Source organism: Podarcis cretensis, assembly GCF_951804945.1.
Source record: "Podarcis cretensis genome assembly, chromosome: 18".
Taxonomy (NCBI): domain Eukaryota; kingdom Metazoa; phylum Chordata; class Lepidosauria; order Squamata; family Lacertidae; genus Podarcis; species Podarcis cretensis.
In genome coordinates this window covers 9,323,870-9,340,505 of record NC_137188.1, presented here as the reverse complement: position 1 = coordinate 9,340,505, position 16,636 = coordinate 9,323,870, and the positions used below count along the sequence as shown (strand labels likewise).

General features: G+C 52.6%; 1 protein-coding gene across 2 annotated transcripts in view; it reads left to right on the top strand.

Annotated features, from left to right (window-relative positions):
* The window catches only part of ANO8 (anoctamin 8), a 44,435-nt gene extending 30,171 nt beyond the window's left edge, over positions 1–14,264 (top strand). The window contains exons 12-18 of one of the 2 annotated variants that reach the window (XM_079960464.1): positions 373–447; positions 2,944–3,087; positions 4,548–5,312; positions 7,520–7,711; positions 8,994–9,125; positions 10,144–10,254; positions 11,867–14,264. In XM_079960464.1, the coding sequence (XP_079816590.1) occupies positions 373–447; positions 2,944–3,087; positions 4,548–5,312; positions 7,520–7,711; positions 8,994–9,125; positions 10,144–10,254; positions 11,867–12,550 (2,103 nt within the window). In that variant the 3' untranslated portion in view covers positions 12,551–14,264. The remainder of the gene's footprint in view (positions 1–372; positions 448–2,943; positions 3,088–4,547; positions 5,313–7,519; positions 7,712–8,993; positions 9,126–10,143; positions 10,255–11,866) is intronic. The other variant, XM_079960465.1, reaches the window with a different exon arrangement.
* The last annotated feature ends 2,372 nt before the right edge of the window (positions 14,265–16,636 follow it).

Genomic DNA, 16,636 nt, shown 5'->3' with positions numbered 1-16,636 from the left:
GTCAGAGGGCCTTCTCGGTGGTGGCGCCCACCCTGTGGAACGCCCTCCCACCAGACGTCAAAGAGAAAAATAACTACCAAACTTTTAGAAGACATCTGAAGGCAGCCCTGTTTAGGGAAGTTTGTAGAATCTGTAGTTACGCCTGTCAGGGCATAACAGGAGTGTCTTTCAGAGACCCCTCTCTAGCAAGTTTACAGGAAATGTGTCTATCTAGGAAAAACACGAACGGTTGTTTTCGGCTGCCTTTTAAACATCCCACACTTAACGTAGCCTTCCTAAGTTAGGTTAACCGGGGACAGGCCCCAGGAGTTGGGGAGTGCAGCGCGGTAAATATATATATATAAAACATCTCCCGTCTCTCTTTTTCTCTAGTTTCAGTTTGTAAATTCATACCTAAGTCTTTTCTACATCGGATTCTACCTCAAAGACATGGACCGCCTCAAGGAGGTATGGGATTCACGGGGTATAAATAAAATTATTATTATTATTATTATTATTATTATTATTATTATTATTATTATTACTAGGTCACAGTGCCCGAAGGAGATACGGGATTCGTGGGGTATAAATAATAAAATTATTATTATTATTATTATTATTATTATTATTATTATTATTATTATTCCTAGGTCACAGTGCTCGAAGCTGTGAGGACCGGGGAAGAGGGTGGGAACCCTCCATTTCAGTTTCTCTGGCTTCCCTCACTTCGCTCCTCCTGGATTCCATCTTCCACCTTCCCATTTCAGTCTGTGAATCAAGTACCGCATTTTTCGCTCTATAAGACGCACCAGACCACATGACGCACCTAGTTTTTGGAGGAGAAAAACAAGAAAAAAAATATTCTGAATCTCAGAAGCCAGAACAGCAAGAGGGATCGCTGCACAGTGAAAGCAGCAATCCCTCTTGCTGTTCTGGCTTCTGGGATAGCTGCGCAGCCTGCATTCGTTCCATAAGACACACACACATTCCCCCTTACTTTTTAGGAGGGAAAAAGTGAGTCTTATACAGCAAAAAATACGGTATTTTAAAAAGTCATCATGAAAGCTAACCCTAATACTCACATTCCTGTATTCTGCGATTTGGCCCAAGCGCTCGCAAGCCCGTTTGCCTGACAGAGCAGATTTCTGTGTGTGAATTGCACTGATATATGCATTTTTAATGAACACTCCGCCTTGACTCCACCCCCCCCCTTGGAAAACCAAATTGCAAAATTAAGAAAAGTGCCAATTTCGAACAATCGCGGCATTTCGGTCCCCGCCTGGTTTCGAGAAGAGGGAACCCAAAGGGTTGTGCAAACAGGACCAAATTTCTTCCCATCCCTTTAAGGTAAAGGTAAAGGGACCCCTGACCATTAGGTCCAGTCGTGGCCGACTCTGGGACTGCAGTGCTCATCTCGCTTTATTGGCCGAGGGAGCCGGCGTACAGCTTCTGGGTCATGTGGCCAGCAGGGCTAAGCCGCTTCTGGCGAACCAGAGCAGCGCACGGATATGCTGTTTACCTTCCCGCCTGAGTGGTACCTATTTATCTACTTGCACTTTGACGTGCTTTCGAACTGCTAGGTTGGCAGGAGCAGGGACCGAGCAACGGGAGCTCACCCCGTCGCGGGGATTCTAACCACCGATCTTCTGATCGGCAAGCCCTAGGCTCTGTGGTTTAACCCACAGCGCCACCCGCGTCCCTTCCCATCCCCTTAGCACCCGCCAATTCCTGCTTTTATCGCTGTTCCTCCGCCACGAGCTGTATTAAGAGCGTTCCAGCTTTCTGCTCGCTCCCCAACGGATGCCAGCTTCGCAGAGCCAACGATAACACCAGAAACCAGCTTGGGGGGGGGGGTCCAAGAAAATGCATAGAGGGGAACGCTATCGAAGGGCTACTCAACACCGTAGAGATGTCCTCCAACCAATGTTGGAGACAGTAAATGCCTCCGTTTCCCCGACATCAGTTGCTTGAGGAACCACAAGAGGAGGAAATTGCTGCGGTTGTTCTCAGGACCTGCTCGTGGGGCTTCCCTTTGGGGGGAAGCATCTAGGTGACTTTGAGGATAAGAGTCTGGCCTTAGATGGCTCCCCTTTGGCCCAATCTGGCTTCAGAACATACCTTGGTTTCTTTTGAAGGAATGGGTTTCTCATTTCTTCTGCTATCCAGATAGTAGACGTCACTTGCGTGGTCAGTCCACAGCAAGTCCAAAGAAATGATAAATTTCATGCAGTATATATATCCTCCAGGCACCCTCTCCCCGCTTCCCCAGGAATCCAACCACGTCAGCCTATACACGCAGGTTGACATCACATATGTTCCTGCTTCGGTACTCTTAACCATAAAAGGGTGTTCCTCTTCCTGTACTCTCGACCATATAAGGGTATTCCTGTTCCGGCACTCTTATCTTGGGGTAAGAAGGTCACCAAATCTCCTGGCGCTGTTCCCGGACTAGGCCTGTGCGTCAGAGTGTGGTCGGATGTAAGATAAGACCCAGACGTGCCATCCCTGCTCCACTGGAACAGCCAAGGCCACTCATTGCCGTCATGGAGTGATAAGGGAGAGGGCTTTGAGCACTTGTTTATACAGCTGGCTTTCTGTTTATACATTGACTCAAGAGCTCAAGTTAATGCATTTTAGAAGTGCTCACTTGGAGGAAGAAAATGGGGATTTGGGGTCAGTTTCAAACTGACTGCACAGAAACCCATTCCTTCATTTTCGGTTCCTAAATGGAGCCTACCTTTGCTTGGTGGAAACCCCCCCCCCCCGAACGTGAACCCGACAGGCGTCCATCAGCATTTTAAAGAACCCAGCTGACACATCCAACATGGGTCGCCAGCCACTTCGAACCCTTCGTCTTCCCGTTCCGTTGCATCGTTTTTTGGTTCGGTTTTGATTTTGCATTTTCTCTCTCTGTGTGTGTGTCTCTCTCCCTCTGTCCGTCTGTCGGCCCTCCGCCTTCCTCAGCTCCTGCTCATCTTTTCCCTCTTCCAAAGCCTCGTGCGTCAGCTCAGAGACGCCCTCCTTCCCACCGTCATTCTCCAATTCCACCTCTGCCTCATCTCCTTTAAGGGCCTGTTGAGCTTCTGTTGGCAGCTGGCTGTCTCCAAAGTAGGAGCGCTGGGCTGGGGTCTTGGGGGGGGGGGTGCGGAAAAGGCAGAGGGATGGAGTGGGGAGCCTGGGAGAAAGACCTGATTTTCATCTCATATTGGTTGGCCTGTGCTGTTATGGGAACGTGCCTAGGGCCCAAGGGTCAAGGGTCGTGCCATTCGAGACCCCGACAACGTCTCGCACGGGGGAGACATGGCCACCCATTCCCCTATCTAGGAAGCAGCTTATAGCTCGCTCCCACAGAAGGCAGCAATGCTCCCAAACCTGGACGGTTTGGAGGGAGTAAAGGTAAAGGGACCGCTGACCATTAGGTTCAGTCATGGCCGACTCTGGGGTTGCGGCGCTCATCTCGCTTTACAGGCCGAGGGAGCCGGCGTACAGCTTCCGGGTCATGTGGCCAGCATGACAAAGCCGCTTCTGGCGAACCAGAGCAGCGCACGGAAACGCCGTTTACCTTCCCGCCGGAGCAGTACCTATTTATCTACTTGCACTTTGAGGTGCTTTTGAACTGCTAGGTTGGCAGGAGCAGGGACTGAATAATGGGAGCTCACCCTGTTGCGGGGATTCGAACCGCCGACCTTCTGATCGGCAAGCCCTATAGGCACTGTGGTTTAACCCACAGCGCCCTCCACATAGTCGCAAGGCATCACAAGTGAGGAGAGGGAGGACGTTGTTGCGTTCCCTTCTTGCTTTTAGGGTTCCCATTGGGAGGGTAGGGTTGGTTCATCTGGTTGGACTTAGGTGGGCCCGACTCAGCCTCATAGCTGTCAACCTTCCCTTTTTTTGCGGGAAATTGCCCTATTCCAGCGCCGTTTCCCGCTGCTATCCCAGATTGTTAAATATCCCGTAGACTGTCCCCGGGACAGGTGAGGCTGCTGATCCCATATTTTTGAGGCTGCTGATCCCTTACTTTCAAATCTGAAAGTTGACAGCTATGACTCGGCTGCCTCGGGGCTCTTCTTACGGTTCCTAAATAGAGCCCCCATGGACATAGCCAGTCTACCTTAGAACAAGAGTGGGAGAAGGGTGTAGCTCTCATATCCGGGTTCACCAGGAGGCTGGACTTATTGGGCCCCCTCTGGCCCGACTCAGCTGCCTAGGGGTTCTTCTCATGATTCCTAAATAGAGCCTCCACGGACATGGTCAGTCTACCTTAGAACAAGTGTGAGAAGGCTGTAGCTTTCTAGGGACTTCCCTTGGGGGGGGGATCTGCTTGGCCACTTATGAGGACAGGAGTCTGGGCTCGGTGGGCCTCCTTGGGCCTGGCCTAGCTCCTGCTACAGGGCTCCTCTTAAGTTAGAATTATAGCATTGGAAAGGACCCCCTGGGGGTCGTCGAATCCACACACCCCTGCAGGAATCTCAGCTCAAGCATATGGGTCAGGTGGCCACCCAAAGAAGGACGTTCTCGAGGTTGTCCTTTCCTTGACCATCCTCTTTCTTCTCCCACCCTCCCACCAGATGCTGGCCACCCTCCTCATCACCCGCCAGTTCCTGCAGAACGTGAAGGAGGTCTCCCAGCCGCACCTCTACAGCAAATTCAAGCGCGGGGATCTGAGTGCGCAGAACCTCCGAGAGGCGGCCCAGACTATTCTTCGCCTGCTGGCCCAGAAGTGTGCCCCGGCCAGGCCCCGCAGAGCCCACCACCGGGGACCCAGGCCCGGCGGGGACCCCCCGGCCGGCCATGGCCCGGAGGTGGCCGAGGGTCTGGAGGGGGTTCCCCGCGGGGAGAAGAAATGCCTCAACGGCGGGTGCGGCGTCCCCGAGGAAGAGGACGAGGAGAGGAAAGACTCCGACTCTGAGGACGAGAGCATCATCGACTGCGGGCTGAAGCTGAAGAAAGTGAGCTTCATCGAGAAGGCTGACCGCAAGGCCGGCGACCTGGGTCTGGAGGAAGGGGCTAGTTTCCTGGAGGAAGGGAGCCCCACCATGGTGGAGAAAGGAATGGACCCGGCCTCCGTCTTTGAGCTGTGCGAGGACGACGACGAGAGCGACGGGGCCTCCGGGAGCCCCTTGCGGGGAGCGCCGGAAGCCAAGGAGCCGGCAGTGACCATGAGGGCGCGGAGGCCACGGGGCACCAGGAACCCCCTGGAAGAGGGCGAGGAAGGCGAGGAGGGAGAGGAAGGGCGGAAGCCCAGCAGGAGCTCCTGGATCGACCCGCCGGAGGAGGTCTTCGCCGCCCAGCTGGCCCAGGCCGAGGTGGAGAGCTGCATGAAGAAATACGAGGTGAGCAAGCTGGCATTCGGGGCAGCACAGAGGAGGAAGAGGAAAGGAAGGCACATCGGGGTAAAGCACGGGAGGACGGACAGGGCATAGCTGTCAACTGTCCCTTATTTGGCGGGAAAGTCCCTTATCCCAGCGCTGTGTCCCGCTGCTGTCCCTTATTGATGATGTCCCTTAAATTTCCCGGGTTTCCAAGGAAGCAGCTCCTCTCCCTCCCTCCCTGCCGGCCAGGGAGGAGGGAGGCTCCAACTGTGTTGCTTGGCTGTGTTGCTCACCCAATAAGGAGTCTGACAACGACTGGGGGGGGTGGAGCTTGCATTCCTTGTGCCAATCAAATCTGCCGCCTTGCCTGGGGACTCGCCTTTGCTCAGCGCTTCCCAGCGGAGAGGTGACGGTGGTTTCCCTTATCCCAGCGCTGTGTCCCGCTGAGCAAAAGTCCCTTATCCCAGCGCTGTGTCCCGCTGCTGTCCCTTATTGATGATGTCCCTTAAATTTCTTGGGTTTCAAAGGAAGCAGCTCCTCTCCCTCCCTCCCTCGCTCCCGGCCAGGGAGGAGGGAGGCTCCAACTGTGTTGCTTGGCTGCCCGGCCCGCCCCCCTCCGGCCTCCTCTCACCAGTCTTGGCCCCTGGGAGCCCCTTCCCGCCGGGACTGAGGAGCCTTGAGAGGAGAGCGAGGGCAACCATAGAGAAAGCAGTTCAGAGAGAGGAGGAGGAGGAGGAGGAGGAGGAGGCGGAGGCGCGGACAGGTGTTCCAAGGGCTAACCATAGAGGGGGAAAGCGCTTCTCCCATAGATTTGTAGTGGTAAATTAGCATAGATGGTCTGATCTGCGGGTTTACTTCGGGCGCTATTCCCCCCCCCCCTTACTCCCGCCCCGCCTGATGGAACTGAGAGCTGCAGATGGAGCACGAGAGAAAAGATACAGAACTGCAGCAGCATCTTCATAGCTCGGACTTAGTTTTGCGCAAAAAGTGGTTGCTGCTTGTAATTATTTAATTGCAGTGTTTCATCACCTGGTGTCTGGAGCAGCAACCTCTGGAAACGAAGGGCTAAAAACTGCTCTCCCAAATTATCTGGTCCCTTTTAACTTTGTATTTCAGCTGGTTGACTAAAATCCCTTATTTTGGCTGCTGGTCCCTTATTTTCAAGGCTGCTGGTCCCTTATTTTCAAGGCTGCTGGTCCCTTATTTTCAGATCTGTAAGTTGACAGCTATGGGACAGAAAAGTGGTTGGGGACCTCAGGAATGAACGAGAGATAATAACCCAGTAGTCTCAGAGGCAAGAACAGGGGTCAGCAAACTTTTTCAGCAGGGGGCCGTCTGCGCACGCACGGGTTACGATTCGGCGCTTATGCTCAAAGTGCGATTTAGCGCCTCTGTGCATGCGCAACCGCCAAAACCCAGAAGTAACCCGTTCCAGTACTTTTGGGTTTCGGCAGTCCGTAACCAGAAAAAACTCAACCTGAAGCGGCTGTAACCCGAGGTATGACTGTATTATAATATATCTAGCTGCGTCCTCCTTGGACGAGGCCGGTTGAAACGAAGGAGTCATCATCAATGTACCGTATTTTTCGCTCTATAGGACGCACTTTTTCCCCTCCAAAAATTAAGGGGAAATGTGTGTGCGTCCTATGGAGCGAATGCAGGCTCCTTGGCTTAGGCGATAGAAACACGAAGCCTCCAAAGCGCAGAGGGAGCGCTCCCTCCGTGCTCCGGAGACTTTGTGTTGCTTTCGCTGAAGCCTGGAGAATGAGAGGGGTCAGTGCGCACCGACACCTCTCACCCTCCAGGCTTCAGGGATAGCCGCCAGGAGCCTTTAGAGCGCAGCGGGAACTCGCGCTGCACTCCAAAGGCTTCGGGTTCCTTTTGATGAAGCTGGGAGAGCATGACTCTCCTGTCTTCAGCAGAGAGGGAGAGCTGCACGGCGCCCCTTCAGCCAAGCGGGAGGAGAAATGGAAGGGGCTCCGTTTATCCTGCCGCTTTGCTGAAGGGGCGCTGAGCAGAGAGGGGGAGAATTTTTTCCCCTTGTTCTCTCCCTCTAAAACGAGGTGTGGCCTATAGAGCAAAAATACGGTAATAACATTATTGTTATTCTCTCTTGCAAACAAATCCCCTCCCTTTCTCTCTCTCTCTCTCTCTCTCTCTCTCTCTCTCTCTCATACACACACCCCCTATTTCTCTTTCTCAAACCCCCCCCCTCCCCTCCGATCCAGGACACTTTCCAAGACTACCAGGAGATGTTCATCCAGTTTGGCTACGTGGTCCTCTTCTCATCCGCCTTCCCTCTGGCCGCCACATGCGCCCTGATCAACAACATCATTGAGATACGGAGCGATGCCTTCAAGCTCTGCACGGGCCTCCAACGTCCCTTTGGCCAGCGGGTGGAAAGCATTGGGGAGTGGCAGGTAAGGTAAACGCAAAGGGACTCCTGACCGTTAGGTCTAGTCGTGGCCGACTCTGGGGTTGCGGCGCTCATCTCGCTTTACTGGCCAAGGGAGCCGGCGTACAGCTTCCGGGTCATGTGGCCAGCAGGACTAAGCCGCTTCTGGCGAACCAGAGCAGCGCACAGAAACACCATTTACCTTCCCGCCGGAGTGGTACCTATTTATCTACTTGCACTTGACATGCTTTCGAACTGCTAGGTTGGCAGGATCAGGGACTGAGCAACGGGAGCTCACCCCGTCGCGGGGATTCGAACCGCCGACCTTCTGATCGGCAAGGCTCGTCCTAGGCTCTGTGGTTTAACCCACAGCGCCAGATGGCCTGTATACCTGGAGGCTCCATTTAACTGTCATAGCCATCCATTAGGGCCTCACCTCACTCCCTGTGACTTTGCATTCACCTGCCGAACCCAAGGCTGTGTCCTGAGGCAGCAGTTTCTGTAAATTTATTCTTCTTCCATGAAGCAAGTTTTTCGTTCTGTCTGTCCCAAATCTCCAGGCAAGTCCGTTACAACAGATGATCCTGACTTCCAGTATTATTGGTGATCTCTCTCTCTCTCCATCCCTCTCTCTCTCTCTGTCCCCTTCTTCCACACCGGCCAATGTTTTATAAAACCATTTTCTAAAAAAGGTGAATTGCTTAGAATTCATGCTTTAACTTCCTTCCGATACTGTTCACGGGCCTCGGCCCCGTAGACCTGAAGGAGTGTCTCCACCCCCATCGTCCAGCCCGGACACAGAGGTCCAGCTCTGAGTGCCTTCTGGCGGTTCCCTCCCTGAGAGAAGTGAGGTTACAAGGAACCAGTCAGAGGGCCTTCTCGGTGGTGGCGCCCGCCCTGTGGAACGCCCTCCCACCAGATGCCAAGGAAATAAACAGCTACCTGACTTTTAGAAGACATCTGAAGGCAGCCCTGTTTAGGGAAGTTTTTAATGTCATATGTTTTATCGTGTTTTTAATATCCTGTTGGGAGCCGCCCAGAGTGGCTGGGGAGGCCCAGCCAGGTGGGCAGGGTATAAATTAAAATAATAACAATAAAAATCCCCACAAACGAAACAGTCCCTGACTTCAGGTTTATAACTCTTACGAAGCCACGACACAAAAGGAAAACGGGTTGGTTGGGAGGAGGAAATAAGCAATCTTAGCATCAAGTTCTTAGCTACGTAGCTTTTCTGGTAACCAGCAGGGGTTCTGCCAAAAATTGCTAGTCTGTTTTAGAAAAAAATGTCCTTCTTTTCCCTTCTGCAGAAGGTGATGGAAGCCATGGGTGTCCTAGCCATCGTGGTGAACTGCTACTTGATCGGTCAGTGTGGGCAACTTCAACGCCTTTTCCCCTGGCTCAGCCCAGAGGGGGCCATCATATCCGTGGTGGTGCTGGAGGTAACACCCTTTTCTGCCGTACACACACATACCCAACTCGGTTCTCCCCCTTCGGACCGCGATCCCAAGCTGAAATACCCCAGTTCCGTAACTGGGAAGTCCCAGGTCCGCCCACTAAGATCTGCCTTTCTGTTTGGGCTCCATTTGAGCTAGAACACCAAAGTCGTGGTTTGGTGCTAACCATGGTTTGCTGAGCAAACCACAGGTAGAGCAAAGAAACCAACGGTTTGCTCCTTGTGTGGCTCTTGCCACACAACGACCATTCAGTCGTTTGTTCAGGTCGAACAAACGACCATTCAGCAAGGCCACCGGGTTCTGACATGGCAGCAAACCATAGCTGTCAATTGTCCCTTATTTGGCGGGAAAGTCCCTTATCCCAGCGCTGTGTCCCGCTGCTGTCCCTTATTGATGATGTCCCTTAAATTTCCCGGGTTTCCAAGGAAGCAGTTCCTCTCCCTCCCTCCCTGCCGGCCAGGGAGGAGGGAGGCTCCAACTGTGTTGCTTGGCTGTGTTGCTCACCCAATAAGGAGTCTGAGAACGACTGGGGGGTGGAGCTTGCATGCCTTGTGCCGATCAAATCGGCCGCCTTGCCTGGGGACTCGCCTTTGCTCAGCGCTTCCCAGCGGAGAGGTGACGGTGGTTTCCCTTGCTGCATCCCCTTTGCGGGGTTGCTGCGCTGTGGGAACCACCGCTTGAGGCTTCGTTTGGCTGCTGGCTGGGCTTTCTGCCTTTGGCTCGGAGGGGCTCAGAAGTTGAACACACCTGTGTTCTGAAAATCCCTTATTTTGGCTGCTGATCCCTTATTTTCGAGGCTGCTGGTCCCTTATTTTCAAATCTGTAAGTTGACAGCTATGCAGCAAACCATGGTTCTAAAAAGCCATGGTTCGCAAGACTCCGGCAAACCATGGTTTCGCATGGGGAGGTGTTGGGAAGCAAGACAATAGCAGCAATGGCAATGTCTTATGCCCAGGGAGCTGTAGACCTCAGCCCTTCTCACCCCACTGTTTTCTCCCCATAGCATTTTGCCCTCCTGCTCAAGTACATCATCCAAGTGGCTATTCCGGACATCCCTGGCTGGGTGGCGGAGGAAATGGCAAAACTGGAGTACCAGCGGCGAGAGGCTTTTAAGGTGAGTCTGGCCCAGTCAGTTACTCAGGAACAAGCTCTGTTGACCCCGGGGGTGACTTTGAACGTGCTGCAAGGGTAAACTCAGAATCCTGACAAACAGAAGTACTGTTTTGGGGGGGGCGGGGGGGCGGGTGTGGAGGACTCCCTGGTCCTGAATGGGGCAACTGTGCCCCTAAAGGACCAGGTGTGCAGCCTGGGGCTCATTTTGGACTCACCGCCGTCCATGGAGGCGCAGGTCAGTTCTGTGTCCAGGGCGCCTGTCTACCAGCTCCATCTGGTACGCAGGATGAGACCCTCCCTGCCCGCAGACTGTCTGGCCAGAGTGGCGCATGCTTTGCATTTAGGTTAAACACCTCCCCTCCGAAAAAGAGAAACAACAACAACAACAATAATAATATTTTACTATTTATACCCCACCCATCTGGCTGGGTTTCCCCAGCCATTCTGCTGGCTCCCAACAGAATATTAAAAACACAATAAAACATCAAACACTAAAAACTTCCCTAAACAGGGCTGCCTTCAGATGTCTTCTAAAAGTCAGATAGTTGTTTATTCCCTTGACATCTGATGGGAGGGTGTTCCTCTAATTGATGCTGTTAATTTTGCCATCGCCACGAATTCAAGAAATTTGGTTCTGCATTCTAATCATTCTAGTATCTCACGCGGTTAGAGGGAACTGCTGGGTTGCGGGGGACGGATTGGAAGGGATTAATTGAAATTGTTAAAGATCGGTTTAGTATTTAAGAGATTAAAATTTCTATAAAGATTCTATAAGTAAAGCAGAAAGTGGCAAGAAATATTAAGTAAAGGTATCAGAGGGGAGACGAGTGTAAATGAAAACATGAGACTTACGGTTTTGTTACATATGATTTTATTATGGACTTGTCTGCTTATTTTGTAGTTGTTTGTTGTAAAGAATCTATATTAAGTAAAGGTAAGGGTACACCTGACCATTAGGTCCAGTCGTGGCCGACTCTGGGGTTGCGGCGCTCATCTCACTTTATTGGCCAAGGGAGCCGGCGTACAGCTTCCGGGTCATGTGGCCAGCAGGACTGAGCCGCTTCTGGCAAACCAGAGCAGCGCACGGAAAAGCCATTTACCTTCCCGCCGGAGCAGTACCTATTTATCTGCTTGCACTTTGACGTGGTTTCGAACTGCTAGGTTGGCACGTGCAGTGACCGAGCATTGGGAGCTCACCCCGTCATTGCGGGGATTCAAACCGCCGACCTTCCGATCGGCAAGTCCTAGGCTCTGTGGTTTAACCCACAGCGCCACCCGCGTCCCTCAAATAGGAGATCATTCATCTCTAATTCAAGAGCCCGCAAGAGTTTATGATGAGAATTAGCGACATGCCTGGTTTTGCACACACCTTCCCGCTGGAGCGGTACCTATTTATCTACTTGCAGTTTGACGTGCTTTCAAATTGCTAGGTGGGCAGGAGCAGGGACAGAGCAATGGGAGCTCACCCCATCGTCGCGGGGATTCGAACCACCGACCTGCTGATCGGCAAATCCTAGGCTCTGTGGTTTAACCCACAGCACCACCCGTGTCCCTGAATGTACATTATGTGAATTAAAAACACGAAACATGACCCTGTGTTGTTCCTTCCGCAGAAACACGAGCGCCAAGCGCAGCATCACTTTCAGCAACAGCAGCGCCGCAAGCGAGAGGAGGAGGAACGCCAGCGCCATGCCGAATACCACGCCCGCAAGGAGCGGGAGAGCGGCCGGGAGGAGGGCAAGTCGGACGGAGGGGGCCCCGAGACCGGCCATGAGAAGAGCCAGCCCAAAGGGAAGGGGCCGGGGGGCTCGGGCCACGGCTTGGAGAAGCCCAAAAGGCCCAGCTCCCTGCTGGCCACTAACAACGTCATGAAACTGAAGCAAATCATCCCGTTGCAGGGGAAGTTCCTGTCCGGTGGCGCGGGGGGCGGCGGCGGCGGCACGTCGGGGGCACGCTCCCCGCAATCCCCCACCGGCACCGACAACAAACTGCCCGGCTTCCTCAGCTTCAAGTTCCTCAAATCCCCGGAGACCAAGCGGGAGGCCACCACCGAGAAGGTCCAGTCGCCCACCAAGCCTTTCAACCCAAGCAAACTGTTCAACTTCAGCAAGTCGGAAGGGGGGAACGGCGCGGCCCCTCTTCCGCAGCAGCAGCAGCAGTCGCGGCCCGGGACCTCGGCGGACGAGAAACCCGCGGCTCAGAGATCGCACCTCAACGGGCTGGTGGACGATGAAGCTGACGAGGAACCGGAGATCCGAACGGCGGCGGAGGACGAGGGTCCGGGGCACAAACTCTAACCGTCCCCCTACCTCCGGGCGAGGGCTGGGGAGAGAGAGAGAGAGAGGGAGAGAGAGGGAGAGAAAGGAGGAATTGGGTTGCCGGTCGGTTCTTCAAGCAGATTTGGGGCGGGCGAGGTTTTTGAGCGGATCTACCATTTGGCCATGGTGGTGGCACCTGGGGGAGTCAGGCGGAGATTCGATTTGGCAGCTTGCTGAGGTCGCAGCCTGAAAAGGAGAGGTGAAAGGTTTCCCCTTCCCAAAATATCTCTGATGTTCCGGATGGGTCAAGTTTGGTACCTGGTTTGGGCTACTGCTGGCGGCCGACATGTTTGAGGCACCGTCAAACTCAGGAACGCCAGAGGCAGAAGAACCTCAAAATGGAGGGGGTGTCTGCAGATTTTGGGGGTGCGATGTCCACAGGTTTTTGGGGTGCGGCCGTTGACTGGCAGCCCATGGCTTACTCCCCAACCCCACCAGTTCCCTTATCAGAGCTGTTCCTGCAGTCTCTCTGAAGGGAGGAGAGGACACCTTTCCACCCCCCCTCCTCTGTGGGCAAAAATCTGTGGGGTCTCAACCAACCCCCTATTTTAGGCTAGGGAGGAGGGCCTACAAACAGTGAGTTTGGGGGGAATTCTATGAGGAGAAAAAGGTCAGTCTTGACTCTCAAGAGTCCTGTCGGATTGTGCCCCTCCTTCCAGGTAACCCACCCCCCTTTGTGTTTTGAGGGGCTGTTGAGCCCCCGCTTCTTAGTCTTGCAGCTACTGTACACTTGCCCCAAAGCAGATTTGGACAGGAGGGAAAACCTCAGCTCAGATTTGCTCCTCAAGTCCCTCCGCTCAACATGAGGAATGATGGGTGATGCCAACTTTCGGGTCTGTGTTTCCTTCCCCCAGCTCGCTCTAACAGCAAAAAGTATATTGTATTTGGCAAAGTAAATCACTGCCTTAAAATGGAGAGGTTGCTCTAAGTCCCTCCCCTCAAAGGTTGCGTGTGAAAATCTGGAAAGAGGCAGCCTTCGCAGCGAAATCATAGCCTCAGCTTTGCCTCATGTTGCATTAGCCAAATTTTATTCCAGTGGTTTCAGAACAGGGTGTCTGCAAAACCAGCCATGTCGCTAGTCCTCATCGTAAATGCTTGCGGGCTCTTGAATTAGAGATGAATAATCTCCTATTTGAGGGACGCGGGTGGCGCTGTGGGTTAAACCACAGAGCCTAGGACTTGCCGATCAGAAGGTCGGCGGTTCGAATCCCCACAATGACGGGGTGACCTCCCGTTGCTCGGTCCCTGCTCCTGCCCACCTAGCAGTTCGAAAGCACGTCAAAGTGCAAGTAGATAAATAGGTACCGCTCTGGCGGGAAGGTAAACGGCGTTTCCGTGCGCTGCTCTGGTTCGCCAGAAGCGGCTTAGTCCTGCTGGCCACATGACCCGGAAGGTCTATGCTGGCTCCCTCGGCCAATAAAGAGAGATGAGCGCCGCAACCCCAGAGTCGGCCACGACTGGACCTAATAATCAGGGGTCCCTTTACCTTTTTAAATCTCCTATTTGCCTCTCACCTCTCCCCGCCATTAAAATCAGCCCAGTAAAACAGAACAAGCCCCCTTCCCTTTTTCTGCTTGAAGAACAGAGGTGGAATTTGAAGTACCAAGGAAGCGTTTGGGAGCAGACGAGACACTGTTTTGAACCAACCTCCATGCATGGTCAACATATCTTGCACTAAACAAAATGAAAACAAGGGATGGATTTTTTTTTTTGTTTTTGCTTTTCCTGACGGTGCTCGTAAAAAAAGCAGATCGGGGGTAGGTGGGGGCAAGAAGGGATGGCTCTGGAAAATCCATGATTTTTTATTTATTTTTTTATAATTTTCAGTGGCAGGGAAAACGAAGGCCGAGGAGACCTCGCCTCGCCTTTGCAACATGTGAAAGAGACCGGTGCGTGCTTTTTTTCCTCTCAAAAAAAGGACAAAATTATTGCAATAAGGACTTCAGCCTGCAGTAGCTTTGCCAAGGATGGAATTTAAACACCCACCTGCCGCTGCCTTTTCTTAATTTGCTGTGTGAATAGGATAGAAGCAGGGAGAGTTTAGGCCAGATTTTTTTTTTTGCGGGGGGGGAGGGAAATTCACAATCAATTGCAGGTATTCTGCCGTTTTTAATTTGGCGCAAGCTGGAAAATTGCTCACTGTAGCTTAGAGTGGTAGTCACAGGTAGAACTTTTAGCCATTTGGGGAAATGGGCAGGGCGTGCGCCTGGCAAGGCTATGTGTGGGGTCGGTTTCTGCCCCCCTTCTTTTCCCACAGTCGCGAAACTCTATGTCCTACGGAAGGGAAAACCCCCAGCCCCTTGAGCCCAACCGCAGCTGCTTAAAGAGTACACAGGTCTCCCTGCTCCGCCTGTTTCGAAATCGCATCTTTACCGTCGCACGCACCGACTCCCAGCTTGCAAAACGCTGTGGTTAGTGCTTCGCTCACCTTAGAAGGGATGGAGTTAGGGCCACCTTCCCCCTCCGTCCGTCGCGGCCCCCCCAAATGGATCACGCCGCAAGCCAAGAGACAGAATCTCAGGTCAGATTCCGAGGAAACGGCATCTTTTGTCTCTCCCCCCCCCCCCCATTCGCCACCTGACTTACGGGGAGTGCCGCTTTGCAGAAAGAAAAGAAAAATAAGGGAAAGAAATCGCCCCGCTCTCCAGATCTCTAGCTGTGTTTCCCACGACTTCGCTGGATTCGACACACCGTTGCCCAATAGTGCAATTCCCCCCCCCCCTTGCTAAAAAAGCCATTGAATGCAGCCATGTGCTGCGAGGAACTTAAAGACACGATGACCGCTTCTGTCGCCGACCCTTTGGGCTGGCGAGGCAAGGAAGAGCAGTACCCACATGTCTACATCTGCAAGCCGCTCTCTGAAAAACATCAGCCGTGGCGGACGAAAGAATGGACTGCATTTGCTTATATCGTTCTCCTGCGGCGGATGCGCTATGTTATTATTATTTTTTTGCAACCGGCAAGGAGCTTTTTTCCCTTTTTTTTTTTTTTTTGGGTAACAGCAATAACGCAACGATAGCAGGTGGGGATGGGGACTGACGACCCTTACGGATTTCTTGCAGATTACCACATTTTTTGCTCTATAAGACTCACTTTTTCCCTCCTAAAAAGTAAGGGGAAATGTGTGTGCGTCTTATGGAGCAAATGCAGGCTGCGCAGCTATCCCAGAAGCCAGAACAGCAAGAGGGATTGCTGCTTTCACTGTGCAGCAATCCCTCTTGCTGTTCTGGCTTCTGAGATTCAGAATATTTTTCTTCTTCTTTTCCTCCTCCAAAAACTAGGTGCGTCTTGTGGTCTGGTGCGTCTTATAGAGCGAAAAATACGGTGCGAGAAAGGCTTGCAAGGTTCTTGACACCCGCTGCCAAGGCGCTGGGACGAGGGTCCAGCTAGGAGTTCAAGGAAGGGTGGACTGCAGGCCCCTGAACCCCATCGTTGTCCCCCCCAAGAGCAGGACACAATTTAGCCAAAGTGGGCGAGCTCTGAACCCACTGTAGAAAAAGCGAGCGCTTGCAACAGGTTATAGACGCTGCCTTCGCATTGCCTTTATTGTTGAAGGTGCTTCAACGGTGGCCCACTAATTCATCAACCTTCATGATGTCAGCTTCAAACCCGGCGGGGGGAATTTGGGGGGGTGCCTCTGATGCAACAGGGATCTTTGAAGGCGACAGGGAGGTGTGGTGAGAATGCAGAGTTTGTAAACCCCACAAAAAACCCAGCACCCCACCCCACCTATGGCAAAGCCCGAACACAGATCCCTGCGAGCAATTTATAAGAGCACCTGTTTCAATGTCTTACTCTTCCAAGCAATGAACTGGCCGGAAGAATTGTGGGGAGGGGGTTTGTGGTTGTCGTCGGAGCGGGACAAGAAAAAGGGGGGAGTAGTACTATTATTATTTATTAACTTGCTGCGTTTTAATTTATTTTTGGCGTCTCGGACAAAGGAAGGAAACAAAAGAAAAGAAAAGCGTGTTGGCGGGTTTTCAATTTCTTTTAAGTTATTTTTTGTCATATTTTTGTAATATCAGCAGAAATGCAATAAAAAAAAAGATATATTTCAACAAGAGG